The sequence below is a fragment of the Metopolophium dirhodum genome, chromosome 4, assembly GCF_019925205.1.
Source record: "Metopolophium dirhodum isolate CAU chromosome 4, ASM1992520v1, whole genome shotgun sequence".
Classification (NCBI taxonomy): Eukaryota; Metazoa; Arthropoda; class Insecta; order Hemiptera; family Aphididae; genus Metopolophium; species Metopolophium dirhodum.
Genome location: NC_083563.1, coordinates 2,319,041 through 2,337,033, shown reverse-complemented (window position 1 = coordinate 2,337,033; position 17,993 = coordinate 2,319,041). Strand labels below are relative to the sequence as shown.

Sequence of the window (17,993 nt, the reverse complement as noted above, 5' to 3'; positions counted from 1 at the left end):
TAATTCTCTGTACTTAAAAATAATGAAAAATTTATTGATGAAAAATTTAAAAGTGTGTGGTGCATCATACAAAACATTAAAAGCCGAGCTAAGTCTCACATACACTTCTTTGTTCAATCCTGTTTATAAGATAGTGACTGGCAGTATATGTCAAGTATAAGAGCAAAATAATGAAAAATTTACTGATGAAAAATTTAAAAGCCAAGGAAAGTCTCACATACACTTCTTTGTTCAATCATGTTTATAAGATAGTGACTGGGAATATATGTCAAGTGTATGAGCACCACACACTTTTAAATTTTTCATCAATAAATTTTTCATTATTTTTAAGTACAGAGAATTATTTTTGTCTTTTTAGTGCAATTTTTAAAATTTTTTTTAAAATGTTTTTATGGAAAAGTGTGTTTTTAAAATTTTTTTTTTTATTTTTTTTCAATCATAAAAGTATTTGAAATGTATTTTTAATATATTCTGAATGGATGTTTTATATGGACATTATGTTATGTGTATATTAACTATTAAGTAAACAATTTTAATTTTGGTGTTTAATTCAATGAAATTAAAATGAAAGATGGCAATATAGATAATATAATATAACACAATATTCACTTGGATTTTACACTGTTTTAAACATATTCTGTTTTATTCGTTTTTAACAATGAAAAAACGTTTAAAACAAATGTTTTAAATTAATGTTTTAAACATAACAATAACCCTGACAGTAGCACAGTGACACAGTCCTCTATGCCCCTGCACGTCGGTTAAAAAGGCACTGGTGTCGGGAATTATTGAATTCCGACCGGTATTAATTTAAAAGAGTTAACTCCCCCCCCCCCCCCAAGTTAGAGGGTTTCCACAATGGTGGGCCTGCTTTTGCTCGTGATTTCATGTTGTTATTTCAATCTTAAGAGGACGTCACACGGATATTTGTTGTCTCCGTCTTAGAAGTGCGTAACATATCAAATTTGCGTTTAGAAGAACTAAACTCCGTTAGTTTAATTAGATGTTAAGAACATTATCTGTTGTTGTTATTATGTGTTCGGATGTTGGTTTATAACGATAATTCAATTTTTTTAGCAAGTTATGCGTATATAATATAGCGTAAATTAAAAATGCTCATAACTCACTTATCAAATGTATTTATTGTATAATATACAATATTACAGATTGTAAATATACCTACTATTTTGTTTATATAAAAAAAAAATGTATTTTTAACTTCGAGGTATCAATGGTATCATTCTATATACCTCAGACAGTCAGACTTATAAAGTATATATTTAGATTAATTAAAAACATTGTTAAGTACATTACATTTATACAATAAAAACAAATATTTAATTTTTTAATTTTTTATATGTCTTGCAGATAAAGTTATCTGATTTAGATATTTTCGTTTTAAATTAATTAGGCCTGTGTGTTGTCGATTAAGTGTTACCCATTCTTGACGTGTTTGGTGTCGTAATTATTTAGAACTTATGACCATTCGTAACTTAATTCTCGCCCCGGAGAACACAATGATTCTAAGTAAGGCGTTTTATATTATAGTGCTGTTATTAGAACAGTTTGTCGGGACCCCGGGGATGCTATTGATTCAAATTTCAAATACAAGACAAACCTGTAAAATACGGAACGCATTGGACCCTAAGTATATAATATGCTATATGTGTGTATACCAATAATGACTGATAACTATATTACACAGTAGACATAGTGGCGGCCGGGTGTTGAGCATATGGTTATAGCCCGCGTGGTGTGGGGGTCGCGGGTATGCTTGCAGGAGATCTTTTGGTGGGACAATGTATATAATGTATATATGTATATATATTATAATATATATACAAATACAATTTACGTGTATACATATAATATAGGTATACCTATATATCCCGCCGGGATCGAACAATAACCGACAAAAATGTAAATTATACATAGGAACGACGTATGTATATATATATATACCTATAATCCATAATATGATATTATAATATATAATAATATATATCGCACGCGTATACATGTCGCCTATAGTCGCGGGACATATTATATTTATAAGTTATTTAACTATATATAATATACATAATATATTATGTCGATAATATACACACGTACCTATAATATGCATATTATATTATATACATAATAATTTATGTGTGCGTGTGTAGATACACTGCACGATATACACCTATATACATATAGTAGGTATATACGTTATATACGATATACTCACACCGGTCCATATATATACAATATATAATAATATTATGTACACCGCGGGCAACTGGGTGGAGTTTGGCCGGGTAAACGCGGTCGGTGATTCGACGTGGCCCCCGCCGCCGACTTTACCCAGCGAGACGTGTACGTGTTATGATTATTATTATTATTATTATTATATCATTTCGGTATAATAGTCGCGTATATAATAATATAGTGGTGCGTGTGTGCGCGCTTTATATACACCTATACAATATCATGTATACTGTTCACCTGAAATTATATTATATACACGCCCGCGAGTGTGTGCGTTATTGTTCCGCCAAAATACAAACGAACGCGATATTATATTAGGTATATATATTTATAATATTATATATATATATATATATAAAGTAATACAATGATAATAATAATAATATATAAAATTATATTTACAGTGTGTGTGTGTGTGTGTGTGTAGAGCCGCCGCGGAAGAGCTGCAGAGTACTGTAAGAATAAATATACGCGTGCCGGCGGGGCGGGACTTTGCGGCGCTGCGGGGAGGAGCCAAACCCCCGTCGCCGCGCCCGGCCGGGCTCGAGAGACTCGGCGTCGCCGTCCGGGTGTCGTTGTGTACGAGTAACCGCCGACAGTAACGATGAGTTTGCCAAACGGTGTGGACATGACCGCTGCCCTCATGTCGCAGCATCCCGCTCTCGGAGGACTGTCTCCCGCGTTCTTCTTGCAACGAGCGTCCGAGCGGTACCAGCGGACTCCCAAATGTGCCCGGTGCAGGAACCACGGGGTCGTGTCGGCCCTGAAGGTGAGTGTGTTTGTGTTATGTGTATAATAGCTTACGGGCACCTAATATAGGTATCGGCATAAACCCCGACTGCTGGTGTGTGTGGGAGGGGGGGGCGAACGCAGGAAAAAAATGAATCGTTTAGAGGGAAGGGCGATGGTTTTAGACGCTCCCCGAGTTCGTGACGAACCGTTATAGGCACTGTAGATGTTGTAGGTAATAATATAAAGATATATTTTGGCTTAGTGCGCATGTCATAATACCTATATTGGCTATTATTATGAGTACCTACCTACATAATTTTTCCGAAAAATAAGTATGTTTTTAAATCTTATATAATATAAGTTTGGCATATATACTAAATAATGTATGAAATTCATTATGTTTTTGATCACACATATTATATTATTATACACCCATACATGTTCTTATTTGTACGAATACACTATAAAATTGCTGTCTACATTTCAATTAAGTACATATTACAGTAGTTATATAAGAAAAAAGCCTTAAAAACAAAGAAACTTCTATTGACGTTCCTGCGGAATAATTGCATATTATTCGTGACTTATAAAGTTATAAACTATTATGTTTATACAATAAAGTCTAACTACTGTAACTTAAAAGCTAGGTATTATATGCATATACATCTATAGTCTATATAAATAACCCGATAATTTATATTGTTCATTTGTCATACATTGAATTACAACTTCACATAATATATAGTACCTACTACCTAATATTTTGTAAGTATATGTATTCTCTAGGGATTGTTGTTGCACTCATAATAATATTACTCGTATAAACCTACTTAGTACTTATACTCATACACGATCAAAATTATTGGTCTTAGATGATCACGCAGATTATAGATTAGGTACATTGATCGTCACTAATTATACATATATATTATATACAGGATAATTCGCACAGAATACTTTCCCCTCCATTTTTATTTTATAATAATACATTTATTCAAATTCTAATGTTTGGACCAATAAGGACCATATTTTCAAAATTCAAATAGATTTTTAAAACATTAAGTAGTGTCCAAAGAAAAGATACAACAAAACTTTTTTCTTCAAATGAGATCCACCTTTTAAATTGCAAATTTTTATAGTTATAAATTCTTTATATATTAATTATAAATCGAAATTTGAATAAGTATTTTCTGAGGTATTATTCTTAAAGCCTTACTTGGGTAATAGGCCAAGACCTTCGTGTCTAAAAGGTTTAGAAAACATAGAGGTTATTTATATTAAATATATAATATGTAAAACCATTATTAAAGTCTAAAGAATAATATATTGTCTGTTACTCTTATTAGTGCATGAAGTTTAATAACATAGGGCCAATGGTTCAAATTTCGATCTGAATGCACCAACATTTTCAAAAAAATTATCTACAATAAAATATTACAGTGATAAATAAAAATAAAAATATGAATTTGCAGTATACTCGTTGAAGGGTATCAAACATTGAATTCGAAAATACATATGAACTTTAAGTGCGTGCATCTAAAAATTACAATAGTCAGAATTTAAATAAATACACAATAATGCGCAATTATAGGATATGGGGATGAGAATGCTTGTAACATTTATAGATATTGATATACATATATAGTACGAATCCTTAATTCTGCAGGCTTAACAATTTAAATACTATATTATATTATAAGAGATCAACTTTACATAATATACTTTATTTAGTTTTGTTCTTATCAATTTTTTTTAAGCCTAATTATTGAAATATAATAATCTTATGTTGACATTTCATAAATACTTCATTAACAGTATATTTATATTTTATAAATAGGTACTATATGCATATAATAAATTATAACTGTAGTACCTTAATATAATACATACGAAGATAATTAATGTACATCTTAACAATATAATATGTACAAATATTCTTCTCGGAGCTAGATCTGGACATATCAAGTAACACTTATAATAGGCACCTACCTAAAGTTAAAAAATAAAAAGTTAATTTATTTTATATCTTATAATTGTAATATATAAATATTAATACTACTGCGCACTAACGTAAATCAAATTAATTAATTTTTATATAGTTTGAAGTTGGCAGTTAAGTTATAAATTACTATTTATGATGTTAGTGCACGTGTCGTAAGCTGCATCACATTTGTTTAACCACGTTGTGGACGTTTTCTATTAACATTTAGTAAATCATTAATCATAACTAATAAAATAGAAAATATTACAAAGATTATAAATTATAAATGAATAATTAAAAAAAATGTATAATATCAATAATTTGTTTATTAATATGTATTTAATTACTTAAATAAAATGAAACGCAATATCCCACGAATCTTACATATTTTATCAACATTGATGGACAAGACATATTTATAAATAAATCTCTTATGGTTATAATACATATACGAGTATAGGTACTCGTAGGACTCATGTAGGTACTTAATACTCATACTTTTCTACTATATTATTCCTTAAGAGAAATATTCAAAAGCAGCTCTTTAACGTGAATAAAAATCCACGTACGCGACGTGTATAAATCAGAATTTAATTTCACTCTCATTAATGCTTATATAATTTAATTTAAAGAACAACCCACGCTTGTTTAAATTCGTTGAAACTATGCTTCGTTATTTCCTGAGTTTTTGTTTAACAGATGTATAATAATTTGAAGTTGTAAGTTTATTTGTATACACCTATTTAATATACTAATATAAGTACATTTAATTATATTGTCAAGACATATTTGGTTGACCTATTAAACATTAAACGTGTGGCAATTAGACGTAACACAACTTGTCAAATTACATGTTATACTATATCGCCACATTTTACAAACCAACATGGTTTTGTACATTTACTGCCCTGAACAGCACTGAGACTAACTATAGGTTAGGTACCCTTATTTATAGGAATGCCTGTAAAAAAACTTGCTTATTTTTGTACTTACACAATTAATTGACATTGATATTTTGTTTAAATGTATAACTATTAGGTATGCGGCAAAATCATTCATTTAACAGATATTTATATACAGATTATTTACTTACACTCTAAATATGGTAAATAGCAATATTACTAATGCTATATAAACGTACACACAGTAACTATTAAATGTCACGTTAAAAATAAGTAACTTTGTTTTATCTTGCTTATACAAATTATGTAAGTATCAATATAAAAAAAAAAATTAAAATTAATAATTTTTGTTTTGTTTGCGTATTGCGTACAGTGTTGCAGAATATTAATGAGAATTAAGTTTTACCGTAAACATTGATAAAACTTGTATTTTGCCTCAATACAGCAACAACCGTTTTATGTTATGAGTTTATGACGTTATGTAATTATTTACAGTGAAGACTACGTATATAATAATTTAACATGATAGTATTCAATTCAAATAATAAATTGTAATATTAACTCGTCCAAAATAAATAAATATTTTTACGTTTTATTTGATTAGGTTTTAAGTGAAATATTTTCTTGTATATTTTATACTTATTTTATACTTACGCGTATAAATAAATTGAGATTTACCTACATTTGAATTTTGCTCGTGTTTAAGTTTATATTACAATTATATGTTAAACAGCCAAAATTAACTTTTTGATGAACAATAAATATTGTTGAAATTTAAATTAAATGTACCTATAAGTGAGAAATTGATAAATCTTCTTAATTGCTTTAATTACACTGTAATTATTTATATAACGCATGCTTTATTTATTATATATTAATGACCTAAATAGCGTTTTCCGCTTCATAAGTACATTTTCTGTATTCGCTGAAGACTTAAAAATGTATATACATAGTTATAAATTCGTTGAATAATTGGGAGAAGTGGAAAATTGAATTTGTTCGTTTCTCTAATTATTGGTGTGTTGAGGTCTGGTGTAAAAATGTATGCAGATAAATGTACCTACCCAATATTATGATATTTTACACGTATATTCATAATCGTTATTAAATCAAAAAATATAAATTATTTAATTTTGTTGAATACATTATTTATAATCAAAAAATAATACTTATATTATTACTAATATATATGCATGTATAATATGTACTTACATAATTAATAATAATTTACTCTCTCTTTATACATATATAATATATTATATAGTTACAACATGTATAATGGTACATAATATAATATTTATTATGCATAACGCTCTCATGAATATGAATGAATGTTGGTTTTTAACCAAAAATAAGGAGTTACAAGATATTATTAATATGGTTGCTAAGTTTCTCTCATTCGTAGTTATTCCAAATATTCAACTACTGGTGTTATATTTAACAAATATATTATTATATGTCATTACTCATTGAACTAATATTGATTTAACTTTCAGTGCAACTATTTAAAGGTCATATATAATAATATTGCAAAACTTATGTTTACTATTGATTATTAGTTCGCAGATGTATTTGATTAGTAAAACAAATAATTATTATAATAAATTTTAATACTATTATTTGTGTAACTACATGTAATTACTAAGTATAAAAACTAGGTATTAAATTGACTTTAATCGTGGGTATACATCATAAGATTTAGATAGTAAGTAGGAACCTACCTATAAATGTAGAAAATACAAAATTGTAGTTTATTCAATTGTTTTTTGACATTTTATCAAACTCATATTTTATTAGTGTTGTAGTATACCTAAGGGCTAAGTTACATGTAGTATACCTTACATATTCTTGATATAAGCCTATTTATCCTTTTAAGTGGTTCAATTTTTAAATAACATTGTGTATTATTATTTATTATGTCTGAAATAGCTATGAATTATAAATATTATAAAATTATTATTTAGGGACATAAACGCTACTGTCGTTGGAGAGATTGTGCCTGCGCAAAATGTACTTTGATAGCAGAAAGACAGAGAGTGATGGCCGCCCAAGTAGCTCTACGACGGCAACAGGCTCAAGAGGAAAATGAGGCCAGGGAACTAGGATTGATATACCCACCACCATCGTCGTCATCTTCGGCTGCTGCTAGATCAAGTCCAGGTATATTCATATAATATTATAACATTCTTAATCGAATTCCACACACATTAATTGGTATCGAAGTTTATATACTATGTATTATTACATTACCAACTTACCCAGTAAATAGTAATATTTGTAAATTCTATGCATGTTTGGCCGTATTGATATTATGTACCTACTTCTAATAATCAATCTATTATATCACGCAAAATAATCAGTCAAAATTATATTACATAAGCTAACGATAGATCATGAGTCCAATATAATTTCCACCAATAGTTGAAATAGCGCAATATAATATTATATTGAATGTATGTAACTACTAAAATACGAAGTTAAGAAAAAACAATAACGTGTTTACTTATTTGTGCGCTTGACATTCTTTTAACATATATTTTAACGGGAAAAATACGTCAGCATTAATAATAGTCTATATAATATATAACTATGATAAGTATGATAACTTGAATATGGAAACCATTAAGCAGGTACTATAAATTTAAAAATAATAAAAAGAGTGAAAGTTTCATAATACTTCAGATATAGCACAATGTAATAATTATATGTACAACAGTTGTCCCAAATTCGAAATTTCCAGCCACATTACATACCTATAATATACGCATTACGCGCAACTTACTACAGTCGGATATAATATATTACTATTTAATTGACGCGAGGCGGGTAGACCGATGACGTCTGCGACAATATTTTATGTTGCCAACCGAAGGAAATATATAATTATTATTATGGGCTGCCATCGATAGCGAGGGGTGACGAGGAAAACAGAAGACCCTGTTTATGACTGTGCGTGATGTATATATGGACGTACACACGCCGCACACATAATAACCACTAGTAACATTATCCGAATTCCTCTTTTATTGCCGCAGAATTCTTCTTGACCTCAATTGCTTGCATTATTATATTAAGTATATTATATACGATTTCCAACTCGCCCCTAATCGTCTTCATTGTTTGGGGCATATTATTATATAGGTGTGTGTGCGTATATATCATATTTATTTATACGCGTGTGTGTGTGCATATTATATTATATTTTATAGGGAAGGGTGTTTCTTATTAGAGCCGCGTTGTATGTGTGCGTTCACAATGGTGGCTAAGAGGTTATTATAAAACAACGCACACACAACTTAAACACAACTACCAATTAACCTCTACTCTTTACCCTCCTTAATTCACTTTAAACTTTTTGTTGAACAGATAACATTGTATGAATATTCCAAAGACGCGGTTTTACACAATGTTATCTTACGAGTTTAAACGCTCGAGCAGTTATCCGTGGGGTGGAAAGGATTTGCAAAAAGTAGTAGCTGAGTAATTGCTTTTACAGATTCAAATTTTGTCTTGCCGCAGATATTACACGATAAAACAATAATATCATTTGAAATTCACTTGGTCACAATATCAGCTACCCACTGTATTCTTCGCTGAGATAGTGTTTTTTCCTAGTCAATTATTAAATTAAAAATAAACGAATACAAACCGCCGTACAATTAAACAAAAGACGGTGAAATATATAAACGTATATATTATATTACTTGAGTGGTTGAATATGCCAAGGGTGGCGTTATGTTTTTTTACGTTAAAAGAGCAGTGGCTTAGGGTTAAAAATCGCAGCTTAATAGAAATGCTCACGACTTCGTGACGCTATCTCGATTTATTGTTGTTCAAAATTATTACTTAGAGACTATAGAGTGCACTTGAAAACGGTACATATATTGCAATTAAAATAAAATAATAAGCTAGGTATGATATGTAAGTACCTACCCATAAAGTTGTTAATAAAAGTTGTATGAAACTATATTAACGATATTTCTGTACAATTATATATTTTGTTAATCTTATACTATGATGCATACAACTAAAGGTATAATAGAACTTTTTCATTTCACGTAAAGTTTATTTGTTTTAATTATCAGCATATCTCTAAAATTAACATACGAGAATATTTCATTTAGAAATAGTTAAAAAAATAATAATAATGAAGTATAAAATAATGATTTTTACATAACATTTGAAAAATTACGTATCAAAATATACTTTTATTTTAGTATTTTCTTTTTTTATTTGCAATTTGTTTTCTCTGATAACTTAAATAAATATGTATACGATAGAGGTATATACAGTATAATAATATATAACTTTTATGATTGTGTTTTTATAATTTAATGCACTTTTTTTTCGTTTTAACTCGGCCTCTTAAACACTATATACAGCAGTGGTAATAATAAAGATATAGTTAATATAGAAACCATTTTTTAAAAAATAAAAACTTCCAACTTTCAAGTGCGCGTTAAACTCGTTAAACGTAAAGTTAACCTACCTTCCTACATAACAATAACAATAATGTAGTCTCGATGGTACAAATTTATATATATACATATAATATAATAATATACAATATACATGGTAGGATTAGAGGAAGTTAGGTAATTGGTTATATGGTCGTGATAATATATTATAATATAATATAATATTATGTTATAGTTCTGCGTAAACAATTGTACAGCGTCGAGTGTCCCCCGAACGCCTGTACCGTTGTGTACATATATATGTATATTATTTAAGTATGCACTTTGTACATAAGCTGTTGTGACTTACTGACTTAATATGCATATGTTTATGATATTATATATATAAATGTAGACTGTGGTAGTTCACCTACATAATTAATATACTCGACTGTATTATATACATTATACATTATACATATTATGTTATATGGTTGTGCAGAAAACAACTGCGACGCAGGTATACCTATTATATATTTTAAACGTTTCAATAATAACGAAATCCCGCAGGCGAGTTTGTACAATAGAGATTTTGTATATTATAATGTACTAGGGCGATTCACTCCGCACTTATGCGGTGTACTGCACCCGTGGCAAAGAGGGTTGTCGGGCTTTTAAGAGCGCGATCGCCATACTAGACATATTATTATATTATAATCCCGCCACCCCCGCGTTAGTGTGCTCTCTCTCTCTCTCTCTCTCTCACTCTTCCTCTCTCAATCTCTCACCCCCCCCCCTGTCCATCTCGAACCCTCTACCGCGCCCTCATCGCCCTTCCGCTACATCGTCGATGTGTTATTTTTTCAGCCGTAAAAAAATAATTGCCGCATTTCATATACACTATACAACCTATGTACATACTTTAATATGCATATACATGATTATACACTCGAATATCTTCGACGAACGTTGTATTATTTAAACATTTTTTTCCACCACGTACGCACGCACAATAAAATATAAACCTCGAAACGTTACGTATTATTATTATTATTATTATTATTAATTTTTTTTATACCATTTGCCAATGATATTATAATTTTATATATCGGCACGCGTTATATACACACACACACAAATCTAACAAACGCGTGATTAACGATTCATCAATAATAATAATTATTTACTATATTATACTGTATACGCACTTATGCCTTCGACTTTTATAAATACGTTGTATTCGTCCGTACTGACATTATTGTGTTATGTGTATACACTTTATTTTTTTTTAAGTGTGCCTACATGCAGGTACGGAACGATAAAGTAGTATGCTATATTTCAAGCACGATATTTTGTTAACACGGGAACAATAATAATTAATGAATATAGAAATAATTATATAATAATATATGAATTACGTCCAATATACGCCACGTGCTCTTGTCACGTAATAATAACATTATTGCACTTTCCATACGGATTTTTGCTCAAACGTCGCACTTTTGTATTTACTTATACGCCACCGAACCGATTAATCGAACAACTTCGATATTTGCCCGATTATAGACGAAAAAAGAGCGCGCCTCAGTTCGGAAGAATCCATTAATGCAAAACACGACCAAACGATCGGCACACAAGATCAAAGCACACGAAGCCGCTCGTCCAGCGTGTCGCCGAACGCTCCGACCCAAGTAACGTCCACACAATTTGCCGCCAAATTCAACAGTCCGACGAGATCGGAGGTAAGTTCGATTTTTCTCTAAAGTATAATAACATTTTCTCACACCGGGTCCGCATATTATAACGTGGTTGTGATCAATCGACACACAGTCCATCACGGGGCTGGTCTTGTTTCACGGGTTTGGCCTGTTCAAAGTATACGTTATTCACAAACATTAAAGACCAAACATAATACCTATATATGCGAGCTGAAGCTTTGTTTTTTCGTTATAACTCTTTCGCGTACGATAATAATTATCAATATATACATTTCCTATTCCGATTTTCGTGTTTGGTGACGTGTGCTTTAATATAAAATAAGAGAACTCCGACGATGCACACTTGGGAAAATAATCGATCTTGTCTTGCCGGCCGGATTCGTCTCGCAGTCTGTCCGGCTACATAACTACACGATTATAGGTACCTACGATATACGCACTATATTATGATGTATAAGTGCATAACCATCATAATATTATATGCATGCACGAGGGAGCGAACGAAAAATGAATCTCGGCTGAGATCCACAATTCTAAATAACTTCTATGTTTCGGAATTCCCATGATATATTTATGTCATAATATTGCACCACAATAATGCCTATATCGATTTGACGCGACGGTTTAGTTACGCTTACTCGCCCTGTCTACATGATCTCTAATACGTGTATATATAATATGTTATAATAGGTGGAGAGCAACGAGAGCAGCAACGAAGCTGCCCCGGAAAATCTTTCGCTGCCCAAACGGAGAGACTCGAGTTCGCCGACCGAACCCGACCGTTCCCGGCTGCCGTCGAACTATCCAAATTTCTCCAGTTTCCTGGAAACGAGCGCCGCGGCCGCCGCAGCCGCAGCCGCCGGTGTCAACTCCGCCGGGCGGTCGGCCGTCGATGTGCTCAGGCGCGTTTTTCCGTACAAGAGACGAGTGGACATCGAGAACGTGCTGCAGAGGTGCAACGGCGACGTGTTGCACGCAATCGAACTCATGGTAAGTACCGCACGTACATTATATTATGTAGGTACTAGCTGGCAAGCGGTCGTTATAACCGACGCCATAATTATTCGACTTTAAAGGTTAGGTCAGGTTAGCGTTATAATGTATGGTCAGATTGAAACCATTTGGAAAATCGAAACTTTAACGGCAAAACTCCATTCAATGTTTGAATTGTAACTTAAGGAGAAAAATATAGACAGTATAGTATGTTTTCACATCATGTTTTTGATATTATTACAACATTATTATACTTTAATAACTATTTTGGGATTTTTAAATACACTTAGAAATAATATAAATCATCAAAATTCCATACTCTACGTCAAATTTTTTAAGCTTTTTACAAATTGTATTCACGGTCGTTAAACAATTTACGTTTCGGCATAATCAAAATAATATATTTATGGAAAACGTTTAGGTGTTGTTCGATTTCATCTGAAGCTGTATAGACTATAGGCTATTAATTGATATTAGGTATAACTATAATAGTTGACCATGACATCGGCGACTGACACATATTATATTATAATAGTATATTGTATATTAATATACGAAAATATAAATAACGGCGATAATCGAACAGGATTTGTGGTGAAGAACAATGATGGACATAATAATATTATTTTTAACATGGTCTAATGCACGGAAAATGACGTGCTGTGTATAAATTATATTGGTTAAACCCTTGCAGTAAAATCATGAACTTATTTTACTGTCCAAATTTTAATGTATCAACATATCTAAGAGGACGGCCATTAGAAAATGTCAAAAATATATCATACCATTCATTGCAGCGGCAAAGTCACTTCTCATTTAGCGGTGCACCTTTGGTGACCGTTTTTCCCTACTCATATTATAGACGTTCAACTGAAATATACAAATAATAATAATAATATCAAATGTTCAAACATCTGATTATGCACCAAAGATGGTGGTGATTATGGCGTCTTACCGTTTTAACAGCTCTCGTCCTATATCGCGGTGCACACGCGTACGCGAGAACCCACTTTTCGACGCTTACTCAAGCATATTATCATTATTATATTTCACGGTGCAGTCGGGTTTTCAAAAAGTCCCCGCTCGTACCCCTTTATACGTATACGTACACGTCACATTGTGATATATTATTTATATTGTCAATTCGTATATTATACGCGTACCCGTACGGTTTATTTTTTTTTCGTGCTCGACACAATAATATTATAATGATGTTAAAAAATAAAACGCATTTAGGGTCGATCCCTTTTGACGCGCGGCCATATTGTAAAAAATATTATTTGTTCCTATATATTATAATGTGTGTAGACTATACCGTAGTATGTACCTACACAATATTATAATATAATATTATTATTGTTGTCTTCGTATCCACTCGCCGTATGAGAATACACTGTAGTGTCGTGCGCACACCCATTCGTAAAATCTAAGACTGAAAATAATTATATATTATATCACGGCCTGTAGCTACGATTATTATTCATAGTTACTATTGGTATTTTTTAAACGATTTTGTTCCGATACTGAATGCGCTAAAAAAATATATCATTATTCATTTTTATTTTTTCTTATTTAATACTTCGGCTACTTAGCCATTTGTGCATGACGTAGTATGTACACTTAAAGAAATTACGTTAAATTTATATTAAATTCCTCGACTTGGATTTCTTAAGCAATGAAAATAGGTTCATTACATATTGAAGGTTGGGTGATGGGTCCTAGGCAGGGATTGGCTGATTTTCTCGGCGGTCGGAGATGTCAAATTGGTTGTGGTAAGATTCGAATTTTCGATATTCTGCGAAAATGCGGTTAACCGTCAGGGGAATTTTTCTTTTTATACTGTTTGCTCACCTTTAAAATTGTAAATAACAATAATAGTTACCATAATATAGTATAAATAATATTCTACTATTAACTTCTCATAATTTTATAATTTATTAGCTTCAAAATCATTTCACAATAATTAAGACATATAGTACACAGCAATGTTGGGACTAATGATATTAAACATTATACATACGATTTGTATGTACATATTACCTAACCTATTATACATACGTATTATGAATACTATCCTATCAAATCGTCACTATTCTAACAAGCTCTGGTACATATTTAGGGTAGGTACAAGTGTACAACATAACGGAAGGATAAACTATAGTAGAAGCTTTTGAGAGATCAAGAAACTAGCATTTAAACAAGAGAGTAAAGAAATGTAACGCTGTCGTGGTTCGGAATAGGGAAATCGAGAGCGGCCAAATCTGAGTTTTTTAGAGTTGTGGGTGGCCGGGTAATAATTTAGTATTGATTAGGAAGTATTTTAGCATTTAATACGACAAGCTATTAAAAATAATTTATGACAGTTTTTATACTACTGCGGGCTATTAAAAATTTAAAAATTTAAAAAAAAAAATAAAATGACGGTAAATGCCTTTATCGGGTTTTGGGAGGATAAGTGAGTGAATGTAAGATTCGCCTGTTAAAAATTGTCGACGTCGTCATGCCACTGTTACGATTAACAATGGTAGCAATTGAGTGGTTGGTTCATAGATTTGTATACCAAACTGTAGTCATAACTCATAAGTTTAATATCAATGTCTAGGAATCTCTCTCTCTCTCTCACACACACACACACACACACGCACACACACACACACACACATAAAAACACCCCTCCGCCTACAGTCAATGCCGATAGGCACTTAACATTTATTGTACGATATGTCGATCTCACGCATAACACACAACCTGCACGTCGCGTGTTTCAGATGTGTTCGTCGGATCAGCTGCCAACTATGGGACATCCATCGCTCATGGACTCGCACTCGGCGTTCTCGCCCATGTCCGCGGCCGCGGCCACGGTGTGCACGGCCGCGGCCGCGATGACGTCGTTCCATCACCACCACCACCAGCAGCAGCAGCAACAGCAGCAGCAGCAGCAGCAACAGCAGCAGGCACCGCGATTTCTCACCGCGCCGATTCACCACTATCTGCAGCCGCAGCTGCATCACCTCACCTCCGTTCACCCGCACGCCATGACCTACCAGTCGCACCACCTGAACCAGGCCGCGACGTCACCGCGGTCACCGTCGCCCGGTTCCGACAAGACGTCGTACTCGGATTGATGGAAACGCACCGCAGCGCACCCATCCGCACCCATCCGCGCACAGCCATTCATCCATCCATATATCCATCCGACCACCCATCCATCGAACGTGACCAATGCGTAGAGCAACGATATGACAACTATTATACAGGCCTGTATGTTTTTTTGATCGAAAAAAAAATTAATTATACTTTGAGGGTGAATATAATATGAGGGGGGAGCCTCGGGGAATTGACCTCTTCCCCCCTCCCTCTGCTGCTGCTCATCCTCCTTCGACCTCATGAGTGCGTACACAACGTCGTGATTAGACGCATACAATATGCGGATTATTTGTCATTTTATCGTTTTATTTGATTCAACGATATTTATGTATTTGTGGAATAACAAAGTTGTTTAACATCGGACGGCGCAAGTGTATATAGACGGCGTAATAAACGACTAACTAGGGGGTGAACGCGAGCGATTATGCCGAGTTGTTCGAGTATATCGCGTAAAAAACAATTATACGATTTCTGAATTTCAACACGTGCGGATCTTCCTCGAGTACCTACTTTTATATATTATGTATAATATATTACAGTACCTACGTAATTATATTTCGTTTCGTAAGATACATTTTCTAACAAAAGTTATTACATTTTTATAATAATTATGTGTACCTATACTGCACTGCATATTTACATATTATAGGTGCGATTGCTTTAAGAAAATCGTTTTTAGAATTTTAGTGTAATCATATACAATGTAAAGAGAAAAAAATCAGCTGAATGATTGTATGTAAATATTAGAGAACAAGTTATAGCGTTGTTGAATTGAAATGTATTTGAATAATTTAAAATGTTCGCCATCAACTCTTTATAAGATAATTCTTTCGAATAATTATTATTAAATATATTATAACTATATATACCTAATATAAAATATAATAATATGTACAGTAATATTATTTCATATTATACCTAATATGCTATACACATACACGCGCTTGCAGTTCATTTTTAAACTCCATATTGTTTGTGTATTGTGTGTAAAACATGTAACTATACGTACAGCATTATTTAATATCAATGCACAAAGTATTGATATATTATGTCATCTGTAAATAATAACAATGATATAAAACTCAATATAATTAATAATATTATATGTATACATTTCATATTATTTTAAGCGCCTATTATTATTATAAATGTGTTCGGAATTTAGCCGTAGCACTTTAACATATTATTATTATTATTATGTATTATTATTATAGGATTCTACTATTTCTACGTTATTTTTTTTTTATTTAACGAATACAAATGTTTGCTTATACTGTGTCTAAAAACTGTTTTGAAATTTAAATAAAATGTAGTATTGACTATTGATGTTTTTTTGTTCGTTCGTCCCGCATTTGAAATCCGATTCAACAGGAGTGTAACACTGGTCGAAATAAACGCTGTTCTTTTTATATTGGTTTACAGCCACCCCGCTCATAATATTATTATTGTTTAGTAGGTACATATGTGTCGTACACAAGTAATCGTACACCGACATTTTGAGTGTGTCGCAAATCATCAAATATATAAAAAACACTTAATACGACAGGCACGTTATTAAACGGGATAACTGATACAGAAACCTTTTTTTTTATAGCGAACATTCAAATATCAGTTTGAAAAAAAAGTGTAACAAAATATTGAAAAAGCGTCATTCAAATTTTCGAAACGAAAAAACCAATGATCAAATGCCCGAGAGTTTAAAGTTTATTTTCAATATCATAGTATCATATAGTGTGTGCGTATCATTCACCCGGATGCTTTGTTCGAAATAATAAAAGTCGAGTGAAAATAATTCAGTGACGTCGCCAAAGAACGGGGCAGCTGCATTATATGCATAACGAGGACACGTGCTCATTTCAAATTTTAGGTTTTC

General features: G+C 32.0%; 1 protein-coding gene across 1 annotated transcript; it reads left to right on the top strand.

Moving 5' to 3' along the window:
* The first annotated feature begins 2,830 nt into the window (after positions 1-2,830).
* Positions 2,831-17,442, top strand: LOC132943523 (doublesex- and mab-3-related transcription factor A2-like). Its single transcript, XM_061012558.1, has 5 exons — positions 2,831-3,019; positions 7,830-8,025; positions 11,829-12,004; positions 12,671-12,970; positions 15,742-17,442. Exons 1-5 carry the CDS (start codon positions 2,855-2,857, stop codon positions 16,096-16,098), a joined length of 1,194 nt encoding a protein of 397 aa, XP_060868541.1. The 5' UTR covers positions 2,831-2,854; the 3' UTR covers positions 16,099-17,442.
* The last annotated feature ends 551 nt before the right edge of the window (positions 17,443-17,993 follow it).